The sequence below is a fragment of the Rhopilema esculentum genome, chromosome 2, assembly GCF_057945365.1.
Source record: "Rhopilema esculentum isolate cy_ngs chromosome 2, ASM5794536v1, whole genome shotgun sequence".
NCBI lineage: Eukaryota > Metazoa > Cnidaria > Scyphozoa > Rhizostomeae > Rhizostomatidae > Rhopilema > Rhopilema esculentum.
In genome coordinates, this window is record NC_142816.1 from 4625536 (window position 1) to 4643141 (window position 17606).

General features: G+C 38.7%; 1 protein-coding gene across 3 annotated transcripts in view; it reads left to right on the forward strand.

The window, feature by feature from the left end:
- Positions 1-17606, forward strand: part of LOC135695491 (PIH1 domain-containing protein 1) — a 179264-nt gene that overhangs the window by 45380 nt on the left and 116278 nt on the right. The window contains exon 7 of one of the 3 annotated variants that reach the window (XM_089109745.1): positions 7247-7355. The exons of the other annotated variants lie outside the window; for them this stretch is intronic. Coding sequence (XP_088965871.1) covers positions 7247-7340 — 94 coding nt within the window. The 3' untranslated portion in view covers positions 7341-7355. Of the gene's footprint in view, positions 1-7246; positions 7356-17606 lie in introns of those variants that run through there. 3 annotated transcript variants of the gene reach the window in all.

A 17606-nucleotide genomic window follows, 5' to 3' on the forward strand; every position in this document is an offset into this window, starting at 1 on the left:
ACTTTTTGTACTGATTGTGATTTACCTCATCTTTAAAAATCTGGGAGTATATAAGGACCATTAAAAATTCTATTTTGTTGACCTTGGAATAAGAACCTATTATATATTATCACCTGAAACAATTCTTAAATACAAGGTGCATAATTTAAAAAAAACCGCCTCTAGGTTCTAATTTTTGTAGGTTCCTATATCCGCATGGATTTACTGTAGTTCTTTTTTCCTCATATGACCTACAAATTCTTAGAAAACACTCCAAATTGTGTCATGAATGTAATTTTTAAGCACTTCAGGTTGTTTCAAGACATAAAAATTTGTACAAAATTTTCCAGGTTCTTTGAAGTTTTTTCAGAGGCCCCGGAGGTGACAGAATTTTTTAAAAATGACTCAGTTCTTTTTTTCCACAAATGACCTACAAATTTATCGAGAACACTCTGAACGTATTTTCAAGCATTTCAGGTTGTTTCGAGTAAAGAAAATATTTTTAAATTTTCAGATTTTTGAAGCTTTTTTGCAGGTCTGGGGTGACAGACTTTTTGAAAAATGACTCAGGTTGCAAGAAATACTCTGAAGCGCATTTTTGCTTATCTAAAGGGCATGGTCACCAAAGATTTTCTGGTCGCTTCGCTCGTAACAGACCTCGTCTTTCTGTTTTTCCACAGGGCCTTCAAAACCTCATCTCTATCATTGTAGCTAGGCCTCCATAAACCACCTTTCTCAACCTTTCTGAAATCTTTGTTAGAATGCCTCTTCAAATCGATGCCCCCTCCCACTTTTCTAATGCTTTCTTTTCTACGCCATTGCTTAAAACGTTTAAGCGAAAAATCCGAATGAAGGCATAGCTCTTTCAACTGCTGCATTTGCAGTAGCAGAGCCATTTCACCAAAACATGATGATGATAGAAAGTATAATATTATATGTTTTGCCAGCACATTTGCATCATGTTTATTCTTTTGAAAGGGCCCCACAATGGCTTGGCATCTGGGGTAAAAATAGAACTTTGCTTGTCAGTGGTGGGGGAACTCATAGGGCCTGGCGGGGCAATTCCCCCATCACTGAGTATGTTAGAAAATGTCCTGCTTTCAACAGGTCAACTGATGACTGAAATCATCTTTAGTTCTGTAAAAGGATTTTCTGCCTTTTGATAGTTTTAAATTTTTTGAAAACAACAACGTGGGGCAAAGGGCGCACCGGGAAATTTCCAAATGTCCCGGTGGGCCAGTCCGCTTCTGCTTGCAGTTATTTACATTAGAGTTTGCCTATCATGTGATAATTGATAATTGTAAGCTTTCCTATTTGTGTTAATGTTCAAGTTTGCAAAAAACTAGTTGCGATCGGCAATTAGCCTCTGTCCAAGACCCTTAACTTGAAAGTAGAGGGTCTGTGTAACCATAGTCACTAGAAAAACTCTGGTCTGGAAGCCTTTTGTTCTAACTCTTTATCCTTGAAAAAGTATTTTTAATCGTGAAGACGGATTAAACAAGACTACTCAGACCAAGACTACATTTAGCACCAGCAACTCTATTCAAAACCAAATTCTTTCAGACAAGCAACATATTTAGAACAGCAATATTCAAAACCAAATTCTTTCAGACAAGCAACATATTTAGAACAGCAATCGTAACACGACAAAATTATCTGTATTTGACGTTATTCTAACCAGAATCTTCATTTGTTGATCTTCAGACCAAGTGTTTTGATACACAACGCTTCACTTTTCCCTGTTTACAAAAAAATTGAAAGTGGACAGTTTGCATTTGACTTAACGAGCAATGAAAAACGCCGGAAACAATAATAAAATTATTGATAGTTACGCTTAGGAATTCGTCCCGACTCTTATCACTAAAAGTTCATGCAGTATATTTTGAAGATGTTGATGTCAAAGATATGACGTTTGGTAGAACCTGTGCTCTTGTAGCAACATCAGTGCCACTCCGTAAGACATTTAGCTGATTTTGCAAATATATTTTCACTCAAGATAATAAACGTATCAAAAGTTTTTTGGTGGTACAGAACTTAAAAAAAAGTCGTCTTTCCATCTAGCAGTTTTGAAATCGATCTACACACAAACGAGAAAAGCCGCCATTGTGTAGAAAGAAGGAGTTCGTTTTCTTTTTTGGAATCTAGTGGTAATTTTTCTTTAGGCACGCAGCACTGATTGCTCAACTATACCGGTCTTGTGCTTGCGTTTTTTTTCTGATTGGCCTATTTCGATCCACAACTGGGAATATATATTTCATCGTTTTTTTTCGGACCCTGATTCTGAGGAGTGTCTGAGGATTGATGTTCTATGCTCTGAGGAGTGTCAGAGGAAAAAGCTTTTAGCCAATATGTTTTATGTTTTAAAATGTTTGCTTTTTCAATGCCAAAATAAGCTTACCATAATCCGGTAATAGAAAGCACACGCTCTACGAACAGATGCAGAGAAAACTGGCACGTTCTCCAACTCGGGACCTTAAACCGCATGGGCAGTAGAAAAGTTACCCAGGTTCAACCCTGTTTTGCATTTACACTAAATTTTTCAAAACGAACCCGGATCTAGTCGGCCTGGGTTGAGTCGGTCCAGACTGAGTCGGCCCGGTTTGAGTCGCCAGGTTAGAAATCACACTTCAGTTGCTTTTTTTGGTCGCTCTATAAACTTCCACATCATAGATGGAGAGGGGGTGCTAAAGCCCTCCACTTGATGCAAAAAATGCAACTTATTACGAAGTAAACCACTAGTAAAGACACTTTCTATTCGGTTTTAGCAATTTGATAAACGCCTAGTTTTCGGAATCTAGCAGTTTGAAACTCTTATTTGCACTTTTATATTTAATTTTTGGTTTGCTCAAGATGTCTTTCATTTTCATAAATGCATCTTTGAACATACCTATACGCCTTTTGATGTCCTTGTGACAGATATCCAGGTACCAAGATAGTTTAAGCAATCTTCAAGCTGTATGACTTGTGTCCTTATTTTGAGGTTACAATGAAGTGTCACTCCTTTCTTCACAATGACCATGCATTCTGTCATTATACATATACCAAGCAGTGTATAAATAGTTTGCAAGTTCAGTCTTATTATTGGCATAAAGTTGAAAAGTGAAGGCGTCACAAAAATCTATTACTGGAATATCGCATTTGAACAAAGTAACTTGAGAGGGCATCATCAAATACATTTGTGAAAGCAGGTAAATGTCTTACAAATTGGCTGTGGTATGGAGACAGGAGCACAACCTCTTTCAAGGCAAATCCGTTGGCAACCTCAAATCTATTGACTACCTCTTCTATTTAATAAACTTCAAGTGATATGAGTCGGGACGACAGGCCATAAATTTCTAAGAGAAACTGTTTATATTTTCAACAGTATTTTCTAAAATTTTCACTGTTTGATAAATTAAAAAGGAAATGGTCCATTTCAAATTCTTTTGTAAACAGGTTAAATATGAAGTGTTGTGTACATAAACACTGAGTCTAAAGCTCAGTAAATGAAGATTCTGGTGAAAATAACGTAAATAACTGAAAATTTAGTCATGTTACGGTTTTATTTCTAATTATGTTGCTTGCCTTTCAGAACTTTGTTTTGAATAGAATTGCTGGTGGCAAATGCCTGTTATATAAAGCTGTAATCGTTCTTCAGTTCAAATGTTGTCGATGACTTGTAAAAGCGCAATACGAACAGCAATTTGAGTTCCGATGCGACGAAAATTTGCACTAAATGCCATCTTCTGCTACAGTGTGACTGGACAACAAGAACATCTTCTGTGCTTGCAGCAATTGATTCAGTGTGAAGATACATCTCATCTACATCTCATGTATAGCACAGATTTCTGGCAAACTTTAATTGAAAATAATTTCCTTGAACGAGAGTCAACTTAATGCAAGGGAGATTGATTGGACATTATCGGATACTGATCACGAGAAAAGGAAAGAGAATATCACACTGTTTCTGATGATACAAGACCAGTGCTTCCCTGACACACACTTTGTATAAAAATGAACACGACATTGGCACCAGTTCCTGCATGCAAAAGTATTACCCCAGATGTGTCTCAGTTGTCCAAATCCCATAGACTTGCAATGTTCTCCTTCAATGCAGCTCTAATACCAATTACTTTAGTTTCCAACAGTGTCGTGATTATAGGCCTACTTCGATCTAAATCATCCGGCTCAAAGTTGTTGATCGTTTTTCTTTGCATAACAGACCTGTTAGTTGGTGTTTTATTAATGCCTGTAAGTAGTGCCTATATTCTCTCTCCAGTGGTACATAGCAGCTGCAATGCAAAGTTTGCCATACAGTTTCTGTCCCACACCTTTCTTTTCTTAGACTTTACAACTGTCTTAGCTATCGGCATTGAACGGCTTATAGTTTTAAAATATCCGATGCAAGACTTGTTTTTTCGATGGCAAGCCGTTCGTAAGTACGTCTTGATGTGTACTATTTTCTGTGTTCTGCTTTTTGCTTTTATCGTCATTCTTGTAACAAATTACAGTGACGTCTACTACGCCGTCAAATTTGCGTCTTTCGCTATCTATGTGGCTATTTTAGTAACGTTAGTAAGTTGTTATGCGATAGTCTGTCGCCATGTGCGAAACAGTGTGAAAAAGTTGTACAACGGAAATGACAACCATATACAGTCAAGATCTAGACAACTCAGGCATGATATGGCCCTAGCAAGATCAGTCACAGTCATTCTTTCTTTCCAGTTATCAATGTGTGCACCATATTCCATTACTATGCTTTTCTGGAATTGGGAGATGTTCAAGTTTGGGAAACCAAAACAGCTCTCAAACACGATCCTGGTTTGGACATTTTTGCCGTTGCTTATAAATTCAAGTGCAAACGCATTTATTTACTCGTATTACAATAGACCGTTAAGACAGTATCTTGTGCAAACATATTCCTGTCTGTTTCGATTCATTCCAAGAAGAAAAGAGACAAGAGGTAATCCTAACGAAGAGGGAAATACTAAAAAGACTAAAGAATCTAGCTTATAAATTTATAAACACAGTACAAGGCACCAACCGCGGAAGTGACAGCTATGAAAATGATAGTCTTACAGAGAAATGGCACACAATTGCATAAATTGAAGCCGCTAAAAAGAAACTGCTGCATGAAATCTATAGGACCGTTCGTTCCACGTACATACATTTAAGTTTGGAATATTATTTGGAATAGTATAAACATATATTAAAGTATTATTATACTCGACTTTTGTAGGGTCCAGGCCCTCGACGTGTTGACCACGTCACGCATTGTTAATGTAACTTCATGCTACTAGATTTGTTAGAGGGAGGTCTTAATGTTACGGACTGATAGTTTGGCTATTCGTCAAGAAAATTGATTGAATTTGTTGAAAATAATTTATTTATGTTATTTATCATATTTTCGAAGCCGTGATTTTCTTTTGACTCACGCACCACACCAAGAAGATACTAGAGCTGAGTGTTAATTGCTCAATAGCGGAAACGTATTCAGATACACATCTGTATTCACTCTGCATAAGCTTGTTCACGTTATTTTTCTAGTCATTCATTTCTTAACATTCTCATGACCTCATCTCATTAAACGGGTATCCTCTAAGTTTCTAAAACATAACACATTCGCTAATCTTTATCCTTAACTTTCTGTTTGCTAAGTTATTCGTTTCACAATTCTTAACTTTATCCCTGTAAATTTGAGAATATAGTGATCATATATCGTAATTAGTATAGCTAAGGATGTTAATTTGTTGAATTGGATGTTCCATCCAGCTCAACAAAAATTCCGACAGCCAATCACGTGCACGTAGAATAAAATATGTAGAATATAACAGTTTTTGTTGTCTAGTTGCACTGAAGCAGAAGCTGTAGCTGGCATGATGATTAAATTATATTACATAAGAGTCGATTTCTCGAGATGCTTTTGTGCCTTAACTAATTCTCTTGAGATTTTTACTATTTCCTATTCATTATGGTCTCTTGTGCCCTCCTTTCTCACGTTTTTCTTGTATCTACTCTACCAGTTAATGGACAATGCGGGAGTCTTTCGGCCTCCTGAGGACTTGACTTATAAAGCTAAGGTGTAAGGTGTGTGTTTTGTCGCGTTTTCATTCCCTTTGTTAATCTAGGGGTATTTGCGGTTTTGATAAAGTATGGATCTCGCCTTGCTTGCATTTACCTGATTCAGTTTTGATTCTCAACCATAGACGTTTCGATGAGGGCTAGCTTTCAGATAAGTCTATTGATTACCCGCCAGGTATGCGTTTCTCTACTGATAAATCAGATATATTTTCTAACTATTTTAGATAATGCTTTGATGTTTTTGCAACTATACCTGATACTGGTACGAATTTCAGCGTTTGAGATTCGTTCGTAGAAATCTTTTTTTGTCACCTCTTTGTCACCAAACTTGGCTAAAGTTCAAACCCACCCCTGAGTTTCACCAGGAAACACAAAAATCAACGCAATGTTTTAACTCAGAACATGGTTTGCTACAACAAAGTTAAATACAAATTAGTAGTTGATGAAGTGCTCCAGCTTTCTCAGTGAACTTCTTCCCTCATGTTGTAATTGCAGAAAATCGCTCCACATTCATTTCATAATTCATATTTCTTGATTGGAAACTATTTACGGCCTCGTTAGCAATACTGTTTTTATATCGCCAACACGGATAGATAGGTTTAGTTTTTTTAGTTTTCATGACCCACCCTGTAGCTTGTGTCCCCTAATAGCCGTTATTCTATTGTTCCTGGCGAAAATTATAAACAGCATTTGAAGTTTTGTTTATTGATGGTGTTCATGCCTGGAGATTCAAATTTTTGCAAACTACACAAAGATCTAAGGTTACGGTAAACGTAATGTGGGAAAAAATCAATTTTTCGATTTTTTTTCAAATTCAATTAGCCAATGTAAAAGGCACACAATGATACCAAATTTGAAACCAACAGGTATTTTGAAAATGGAGAAAATCCCATGTGAACGAAGGTTTCAATAATTTCCTTATTAAAACTTTTATTTGAGGCCTGAAAATCTCTTGACCTGTTAAGCCGATTATCGTTGCTTTGCAGTTGTGGTCGCATGTCTCATTCACAATATTGCATGGCACATACATGTATCCCATCTATGGCTGTGTTTATTAAAACAGGCTTAATGATCTTAAAGCTTCAAGTGACTTGACCCGGATTTCACTGTGGTTTCAAGTGACTTGACCCGGATTACACTAGTGTCCCTTGCAAGTGCAATTAGTAAAACCCCATTTTCTCTAGACTTCCAATTTCTCTACATACAGGTACGAAAAAGCTTTTTTGGACCCAAGGAACCAATCGAATGGCCCAAAACTTCGCACGCAGCCAGGACATATCTCGGGTAAGCAAAGTATCTGAAAATTTTTGTATTTGCTCTGGTCCGTCTTTTATATACAGCTTTGGGAGGGAAGAAAAATTATTTGTCAATTTTTGACAGGGTATAGTTTCAAGGGGAGGAAGAATTTAGAAAATTTGAGACACTCTTTGGTAGCTTAGGATCTGCGCTTTCTATTGATATTAGTCAGATCTTGATACCTCAAACGCAAGGGTAGAAAATAGCTTTTATAGGTGGAACACTCATTTAAGCAATAAATTTGCCTGGAATGTATCATTTTACAATGTTTGCCAATTATTTTGATCTGCCCGGAATCACCACATTCTTGTGCATCGTATGATGTATAGTTTAATCCGATTCCGTTAATAGTTTGGCCTTCAGGGAGAGAAAACCAAATATCGTGTCAAAAACTTTTACCGTAACCTTAAAGTGACTTCAAGTTGTTGCTTTTTTCAAGTTCTCTCTTTTAGTCTTTTACTAAAGGTTGGTGATAAGTCATTTATGGAATTGGTTGTAGATTAAGTTAACTGACGATACTTAGCTGATTATTAAAAAAGATTCTAGATTATTTCTCCATTGAAGTTTTTCCAGTGTTTAGATGCCTTAAAAAGGGTTTCTAAATTATGCTAGATTCGCAAGACCCTTGTGGCTTGTTTGTTTCTAAGGAATCTATACTTTGCTTCCAATTTCCTGGAATGATATAAGGTTTCTAGCCTTCATTGACGTACATTAGCGCGGAGATTTGCCTACTGTCCACCTTTATGAGCAAAAATTATCCTGTAACTTGCCTTTGAAGGGAGGACTGTTTCCTCAAGCCTAAAGAGTGGAAGTGTGCTGTTAAGTTCTATCCTCGTGTTATGCTCCGTGGCTAGGCATGCGAGCTGAAATGGTCGTAGAATTCGCAAATCTTTCACGTTGATGCCGCTTAATTTGCCACCGCTTCGGGTTCCTGAATATCTTAAACGTTTTATTTTTACCATGCAGTGATGAATAATAGAGTTCTGAATCCGCAAAGAAGAATATTTTGCTCTGAATATAGCAGTAGGTAATTAAGAAGAACGATTACAACTTTATTTAACAAGCCTCTACCACCACCAACTCTATTAAAAACCAAATTCTGAAGAGCAATCGGCATAATTTGAATTACAATCATAATACGACGAAACTCTCAGTTAATTACTTCATTTAGACCAGAATCTTAATGCATAAAACACTTTACATTTATCCGGTTGACAAAATAAATTAATATACACAGTTGGCATTTCAATTGAACCCACAATGAAAGTCGCCGTAAATGCTAATGAAAATATAAACAGTAACACTTAGAAATTAAAGGCCTGACTCGTATCATTAAAAGTTCATGCAATAAAACTTGTAATCAAAGGATTTGAAGTTTTGTAACAGTTTTGATTTGTTAGAATCTGTGCTCTTGTAGCAATATCACTGACAATCCGTTAGATATTTAGTTGTTTTTGAAAATATATTTCACGATCCTCACCCAAGATACTGAACTTTACTGTTTGCCTGTCTGTCATTTCATGTGTACATTGCTATAAGTGCTATATAATCTGCGCATGTTACTCCTCCCTTGTATCAATCCTGGGGCCCTGGAGTGGATCCGTTTGGAACGCAAGAATGAAATATTTGGAACCGCTCAATTTTCTCTCGTGTAAACAAGGTCTTAGTTGATTTTGCAAATATGTTTCACGAAGCTCACTCAAGATAGTGAACTTTACTGTTTGATTGTCTGTCATATCATACATGCATTTCTTTATGCGCTATATACAGTAAATCCCCGCATATAAAAACCTACAAAAATAAGAACCTAGAGGCTGTTTTTCCTAAATTATGCACTTTGTAATTAAGAACCGGTTTCAGTGTGATAAAATATAATAGGTTCTTATCCCAAGGGCAAAAAATAGAGAGTATGAATACGTATTCATTTTTTTAACTATTTGAATGCGTAAACTATCGCAGCAAACAACGCTCTGTTTACGCCATTGCTCACTTTTGTCATGTAGAAGCCGCATAATTTACGCATAATTAATTTTTCCAGAGATCCTAGGAAAACGCTAGTACTCGAGTTTGCTCTCGGTTACACAGACCCTCTACTTTCAAGTAAGGGGTCTGGGACACAGGCCATATAAATAGGGCTATCAAGAGAACATAACAGAAAAGGAAATTATCCATAGTCTTAAAGGAAATTGGATTGAAACTGTGTTTGCAAATGCACTTGCATTCCTCATGAAAACCATTCACTGTTCATAATGGCGGGCAAGCCTTCGAAGATACCATAATTCAGTGATAGAAAGCACATGCTGTACGGTCAGACGCAGAGAAAATTGGCGCCCTTTCCAAATCGCAACCTTAAACCGCATGCGCAGTTGAAAAGTTATCCTGGTTCAAACCTGTTTCGCATTAACGCAAAATTCTTTCAAAACAAACCAGGGCTGAGTGGGCCCGGGCTGAGTGGGCCCGGGCTGAGTGGGCCCGGGCTGAGTGGGCCCGGGCTGAGTGGGCCCGGGCTGAGTGGGCCCGGGCTGAGTGGGCCCGGGCTGAGTGGGCCAGGGCTGAGTGGGCCTGGGCTAAGTGGGCTCGGGCTGACTCGGCCCGGGCTGACTCGGCCCGGGCTGACTCGGCCCGGGCTGACTCGGCCCGGGCTGACTCGGCCCGGGCTGACTCGGCCCGGGCTGACTCGGCCCGGGCTGACTCGGCCCGGGCTGACTCGGCCCGGGCTGACTCGGCCCGGGCTGACTCGGCCCGGGCTGACTCGGCCCGGGCTGACTCGGCCCGGGCTGACTCGGCCCGGGCTGACTCGGCCCGGGCTGACTCGGCCCGGGCTGACTCGGCCCGGGCTGACTCGGCCCGGGCTGACTCGGCCCGGGCTGACTCGGCCCGGGCTGACTCGGCCCGGGCTGACTCGGCCCGGGCTGACTCGGCCCGGGCTGACTCGGCCCGGGCTGACTCGGCCCGGGCTGACTCGGCCCGGGCTGACTCGGCCCGGGCTGACTCGGCCCGGGCTGACTCGGCCCGGACTGACTCGGCCCGGGCTGACTCGGCCCGGGCTGACTCGGCCCGGGCTGACTCGGCCCGGGCTGACTCGGCCCGGGCTGACTCGGCCCGGGCTGACTCGGCCCGGGCTGACTCGGCCCGGGCTGACTCGGCCCGGGCTGACTCGGCCCGGGCTGACTCGGCCCGGGCTGACTCGGCCCGGGCTGACTCGGCCCGGGCTGACTCGGCCCGGGCTTGTCTTGAAAGAATTTTGCGTTAATGCGAAACAGGTTTGAACCAGGGCAATTTTTCTATTGCGCATGCGGTTTGAGGTCGCGAAGTTGAAAGGGTTGGCAGTTTTTATGCGTCTTTCCGTACAGCATGTGCGTTCCATGTGCATTTGTTAACTCAGTTTCAACCCAGTTTCCTTTAAAGGATAACTGACACAAAAAAATTACTTTTGCTCATTCGATGCTTACTTTAAATCTGGAAAACGTTTTCTTTTTAGATTCACCGTTTTTTCTGACATTTGCACTTTTATCCGTCAATTACGATCTTGGAAAACGCAGTTTCATCATGTAACTGATAACCAGCAAAACGACAAAGAGAAACATCTTGTTTAAGGTCTAATACCAGGCACGTAAATACTGAGGAGTGTTGGAGGGGTGTGGGTTTGGTCTGACAGCCCCCTCCCCCCAATCTGTTATCCAATCGGAAATTATGAGTACAGTCAGAAAATTTAAAGCTGTTGGTAGGAAGCTAGGTTAATCGGAAAAAATTAAATCATTTGTGAAAATTGAAGTTTTTACTCATATGGCCTTGTGAACTGTAGCTCAAAGAGGTCGTGTAAGAAAGGTACGTGTAAGTGGAAAAGAAAATATTTGTTTGGTAAAATGCATATGAGTCAAAGGTGAGAGGCGACGCAATACAGAAAAAACGAAATTTTGTATGAGAATTCAAGTATTTTCAACTACTGTCGTCAGAATGGGGATAGTGTCATAATGATTCCATCAAATTGCTTCTAAAAACGGGATAAAAATAGAGTTTTTCAAATAATTTTTTAACAGTAATGCCTAAAGAAGCGCTGTACATTTCCCATGACTTGTCAAGAACTTTCTCCGTTCGATATCGACAGATGAAACATAGGCGGCACCGGCACAGAAACGGAAGAGCTGAGGGCTTCAGCCCCCCCCCCCACTTTTTTGCAAAAATGTTTTTTAAGCAAATAAAAAGAGTAAAGGAAAACGTTTAAAGATAAGAATAATCCGACACATCCTTTAGTTGCTTAATTTCCAAGGAGAACGCCGAGGACTATGGGGCATAAAAAAATAATGAATTCAATTTTGAGACTTGAATTAATCAAGCGTAATAAGAGCATGCCTTGAAAATAACGAAATGTTTTAAACGATTGCAAGAAAATACCTGCAAGAAATATTCTGAAATGTATTTTAAGCTTATCTAAAAAGGGTGCTTGTGGAAATTGTCCGCTCGCTTCGCTTGCAAGGAAGTCACTTCTTTCAAATATCCCCAAGGCCTCCGCCAACATCCCGCCGGCCCCTTCAAACGTACTGCTAGCATAATGTGTGCCCCGTAACATAATAGGCATATAATATGGTGAATCGTCTTAATGCGTTTTTCAAAAGATGGTCCTTTAGTCTGACAATTCGTATCAACTCGAGCCCTTCCCTTTTGAATTTCTTTGCGCCGCCCCTGTAAAAGACTAAACAACCTCATGATTATAACTTGTGAGAAAGACATTTTGGACAACGTAAATTTAGATAAGATTGAGGAGCAATGGGCAAGTCGTAAAAGGAGAAAAATTATCACCTGATTTCTGGACTACGTATGTTTTGATGCGCTAATTAAACTAACAGTCTTTATGCTCGATCTTCCAAATTCACAAAATCTAACAACTTTATCATACAGCTGACTAATTATTATCGAGACAATTTATAAGGTTTTGTTGGTAGAAAACTATTAAAGTTTAGGCCCTTATACAAAATTAGAATTGACCCTTTGTCAGTCGGAAATTTTGAACCCTTCACGACAACAAAGAAAGACATGGTTACCATCAAGCATTGATTAAAATTACAACTTTAGCAAATTGCAACTTGCGTAAGAACCGCAGCAGCACAAATTTGGCAATAATTTAATAAAGCAAAAATTTGTGGCAAATAGTTTAGTCTAGAGTCTAGAAAATATTATGTTTACGTAGTTGGAAAAATTTAAAAACATCGAATATCAACCTTTTGTCCCAAAAGCAGTCCAGAGTTGTACGGAAAGGCGCCGTATCCCGTTGAACTGAATCATTATAATGCTTGCTCTTTGACCCCAAAAAGGGGATGGGGGTAGGGGGCTGGGGCTGCGCCACACATTAGAAGGCTTTCGCTTGTTCGTCTTCCCAACGACAATGTCAGTTATTCTCATTGCTTACTGCAAGTCGTCATTGTTTTTTTGCATCATTGTATCATTGAAGTTTGACATTAGGAAATACAGGCTTATGCTGAGAGACTTTATCTAACATGTGACCTGATACAGAAAAAGCTTACTGCGATTACTAAGAAAAAGTGAAGTATCTAAGGAAAATTTGGTTGTAATCAAAATGAATTACACATATAGCAAGAGAAAATGGTTACATTGGTGAAATGCTTCTCGTATATGTAATATTCATATATACTTTCGATTACGTAATGATTGTGAACTGCAGGAAACTTCCTCATGTCTTCTGCAGGGAAATACGTTTTTGGAAAAGAAGTTAGTTCTGGATTTGGCGAGCAAAGAGAAAACACGAATTTATGACTACACTCATTATTTTATAAGAAACTGGCTATAAGAAACGGGTATTGGAAAGTCAGAAAAAATTAAGAAATTTCAGTACTCGAAGCAAAAAAATTAAGAAACATTTAAATAGTGATAAAACTGAGAACAACGAAATTTTGTAAAATCCAAGAACAAGATTGCCCTGTTGGCCTAGAAGTTAAGACACAAGGGATGAAAATATACTCCCGCATCTAAATACAGCATCGAAACGGAAGCGAATCTCTTGACGTGACAAAAAAGGTCACGAACATTTCATAACATCATTCATGACATCATAATTAAGAAACTTTTAAGAAACAATGAGTATTGAAATTTCCAGAACATTAAGAATCTGGAGTACTCAACATTGACCTTTGTTTCTTATAAAAAAATGAGTGCATTCTCTGAGCCTTCTCCTACCAGCCCTGAAACAGTAAATATAATCAAAAAACTTTCTCAATCACTAGCAAGCAATTCTACTGGTTTCTTAGTCTCTAAGTTGAAAAAGAGCTTGCAAAATTATTTGCTTTAGTTCACCATCAGGAAATTCTTTTTTGGTTGAAATCTATGGATGTTATTCCAGTTTGTAAATTGTCGCTAACTTGAATACAGATGATAAAAGCAGGTGTCGACGGGTGCTTTCCCTAGCAAAATCGATTTGTTAGATATCGATAATGCGTAAAAATGATTACTGTTGTTTCACGGAAGGGACCGTAAGGAACGCTAGCTATCCTAAGTATAGTCACGTGTCTCAATTCCAATGGCCTGTCCTGACTATGGGCACTTAATTGGTTGTTAACTAAACTTACGGTACACAACGACGTACTTGTTTATGAGATTGGTTTTTTTGCTATAATCACGATATTTAAATGCTCGTCTGGGCATCTTAGATTGGTTGCAGGGTGGTGCGCTGAGAGGGCTTAAAAGGCTTATAAACCTTGACTCACACAGGATTGATTTTACAAGGGAACGATTTAATTCCAAGTTTAAATAAAACTTCTTAACGAACAATCCTCTAGATTTGATACAGCAGTTTCTATTTCAATGCAAGCAACTTTAATCTATTTAACTACATGTCATAAATTTCATAAATTCACGTTCGTAAATTTATAAGTCGGATTCTTTAGTCTTTTTGGGATTTCCTTCTTCGGTAGAATTATCTCTTGTCTCTATTCTCCTTGGAATGAATCGAAACAGACAGGAATATGTTTGCACAAGATACTGTCTTAACGGTCTATTGTAATACGAGTAAATAAATGCGTTGGCACTTGAATTTATGAACAAAGGCAAAAATGTCCAAACCAGAACTGTGCTCGAAAACTGTTTTGGTTTCCCAAATTTGAACATCTCCCAATTCCAGAAAAGCATCGTAATCAAATATGGTGCACACATTGATAACTGGAAAGAAAGAATGACGGTGACTGATCTTGCTAGGGCCATATCATGCCTGAGTTGTTTAGATCTTGACTGTATATGGTTGTCTTTTCCGTTGTACAACTCTTTCACACTGTTGTGAACATGGCGACAGACTATCGTATAACAGCTTACTAACGTAGCCGAAAGAGCCACAAGAATGACCAAAAATGCAAAGCTGAAGGCGTAATAGATATCACTGTATTTTGCTACAAGATCAGTGATGGAAGCTAAAAGCAGAGCACAGAAAATAATACACATCAAGACGTACTTACGAACGGCTTGCCATCGAAAAAACAAGTCTTGCATCGGATACTTTAAAACTATAAGCCGTTCAATGCCGATAGCTAGGACAGTTGTAAAGTCTAACGAAAGAAAGGTGTAGGACAGAAATTGTATGGCATACTTTGCCTTGCAGCTGGTATGTACCGCTTGAGAGAGAATATAGGCACCACTTAGAGGCAGTAATAGACCACCAACTAACAGGTCTGTTATGCAAAGAAAAATTATCAGCAATTTCGAGCCAGATGACTTGGTTTGAAATAGGCCTATAATTATGACACTGTTCGAAATTAAAGTAATTGGTATCAGAGCTGCAAAGAAGGAAAACATTGCAAGCCTATGTGATTTGGATAAATGAGACACATCTGGGCAAATACTTTGGCATGCAGGAACCGGTGCCAATGTCGATACTTTATAGAATTTCAGTCGTTATATAAGTAAATTATCCGTTATTTACTTTATTTTAACCAGAATCCTCATTCACAGAGCTTCAGACTCAGTATTTATGTAAACAACATTTCACGTTTAACCTGTTCAGAATAGAACTTAATATAGACAGATTGCATCTTGACTTAGCGAATTATAAAAAGCACTGTAAAAACTAATGAGAATATCAACAGTTACTCTTAGAAATTAAAGGCCTGTCGTCCCTACTCATATTACTATTCTATATACAATAGAAGTTGTAGTCAAAAAATTCAATGTTTGCTAGCGGTTTTGCCTTGGTAGAACCTGTGCTTTTGTATCACTGCCAATCCGTTAGATATTTAGCTGATTTTGCTTATGTATTTCACGATACTTATTCAAGTTATGTCATTCAAATTCTAAGGATAGATCTTAGAGATGACGTCTCTTTGATCTCTGTGCCATATTTATAATGAACTTTACTGTTTGCCCCTCTGTCATATCATACATGCATTGCTTTATGCGCTATATAATCTTGAGTTGTTACTGTTAGCTCTACGTGCTTAGGTGTGTTGAGCAGAACACTTCCAAACAACTTAAAGACATCACCAAGTCGCTCATTTATACTATCGTTTTGAATCACCAGCAAATATTTCAGCAGGTGCATTCCCTTCTTTTCATCCTTCTGCAATTAAGTTGGCTGACGTTTTCTTAGAGGGTTTTCAACTTCCATTGTTCGTAAAAAGAATTCCCACAATTTCAGTTTCAGCTTTTTGCTTTTTGACCATTGATTGCAGCTTTTTCGCTTCTTCTCGCGATTTTTGTCTTTTTACGCCGTATAATTAGAGTCATCAAGAGAACATAACGGAGAAGGAAAATCACCACCATGGACTTTCAACTTAGAGACATTTTTTGGCAAACCGAATGTAGAGGACCACGAGTTAAAAAATCCTATTTCGAAACGTTTGAAGATCAGCATTGTGCAATGTTTTTAGTCAAGAAACCTAGTACCAGACGCACTTAAAATCTGGCAGTACAGTAAATCTCCGCATATAAGAACTTCCTTTTTTGAGGTTCAGGCTGAAGTAGGTTCTTATTGGAAAGGTACTTACATTATTTTCAGGGTATGAAGTCTCTTTTTCGAAGGATCCCTTATTTGAAATTATTGAATTCATCATCAAGTGATGCATTCAACCCTGTTTTTTGCCTTTTGGCAATGTTATTAATGTCATAATAACCAATTCTAAGCTCAGAATCTCAACAAAGATCTTGGCTCTAAAATAGGAGGGGATGTTCAGTCTTTGACAGCCAACACAAACAAATATTAACAATTATTTTGCGGAACAGAATTTGAGAATGGCTTTTAAAAAAGCAAAATTTCTACAACATATTGGCTTAAAGCTTTTTCGTCTGACACTCTTCAGAGCATAAAACGTCAGAATACGAAAGAACACGATGAAAAATATATACCCAGTTGTGGATTGAAATAGACCAATCAGAAAAACGCAAGCACAAGACCGGTATAGTTCACCAATCAGTGCCGCGAGCCTAAAGAAAAGTTACCACTGGAGTCTAAGAGAGAAAACGAACTCCTTCTGTCTACACAATGACGGCTTTTTCGTTTGTTTGTTGATCGACTCCAAAACTGCTAGATGGAAGGACGACCGGGCTCTGCCAATTATCCGAAGCATGTCGTCATTATAGAGTTTTGCACAATCTGGGTTGTCTAAAAGATGTTGACCGATGGCAGAATCACTAGCTTTAACAGTGTTTCTAGACCTACAAGATCAAGGAGGCTGTTCTCTTTGAGGGGCAGTTTTGTTTCTTATGTTGGAAAGAAAATGCTATTTTATCCTATCCCCCAATCTTTGGATTGTGCGACCTACGTACCCAGAATCACACTGGCACGTAAATTCATAAAGGACGGAACTTTTTCAAAAATTCATAAATGACGGGACATAAGTCCCACTCAGACCTATCTTGTCTAATGATTGGTTCAGCACAACACGAACTGGCTCAGGGAGATTGAAAATTATAAATTGAATTACATCTCTCTGCAATTCCAGGCGTAGGAATCACGAGATGTGGTCACATCGAGAGGAAGGACCAGGACACTGCTCGTTAAGCATAGCTTTTCGGTGTCCTAAAGACTACCTTCGGGTGCTAGGTGAAAACAAATCAAATCGGTTCTAATGCTTTTATTTCATTTTTCAACATTTTGATTTTGCTATAAAAAAATATGTTAAAAAGTCAAAGTAATTTTAAAGTTCGCTTTCTTTAAATTGTATAAAATGCTGAAAATGCACAACTAAAACTTTTTGTACTGATTGTGATTTACCTCATCTTTAAAAATCTGGGAGTATATAAGGACCATTAAAAACTCTATTTTGTTGACCTTG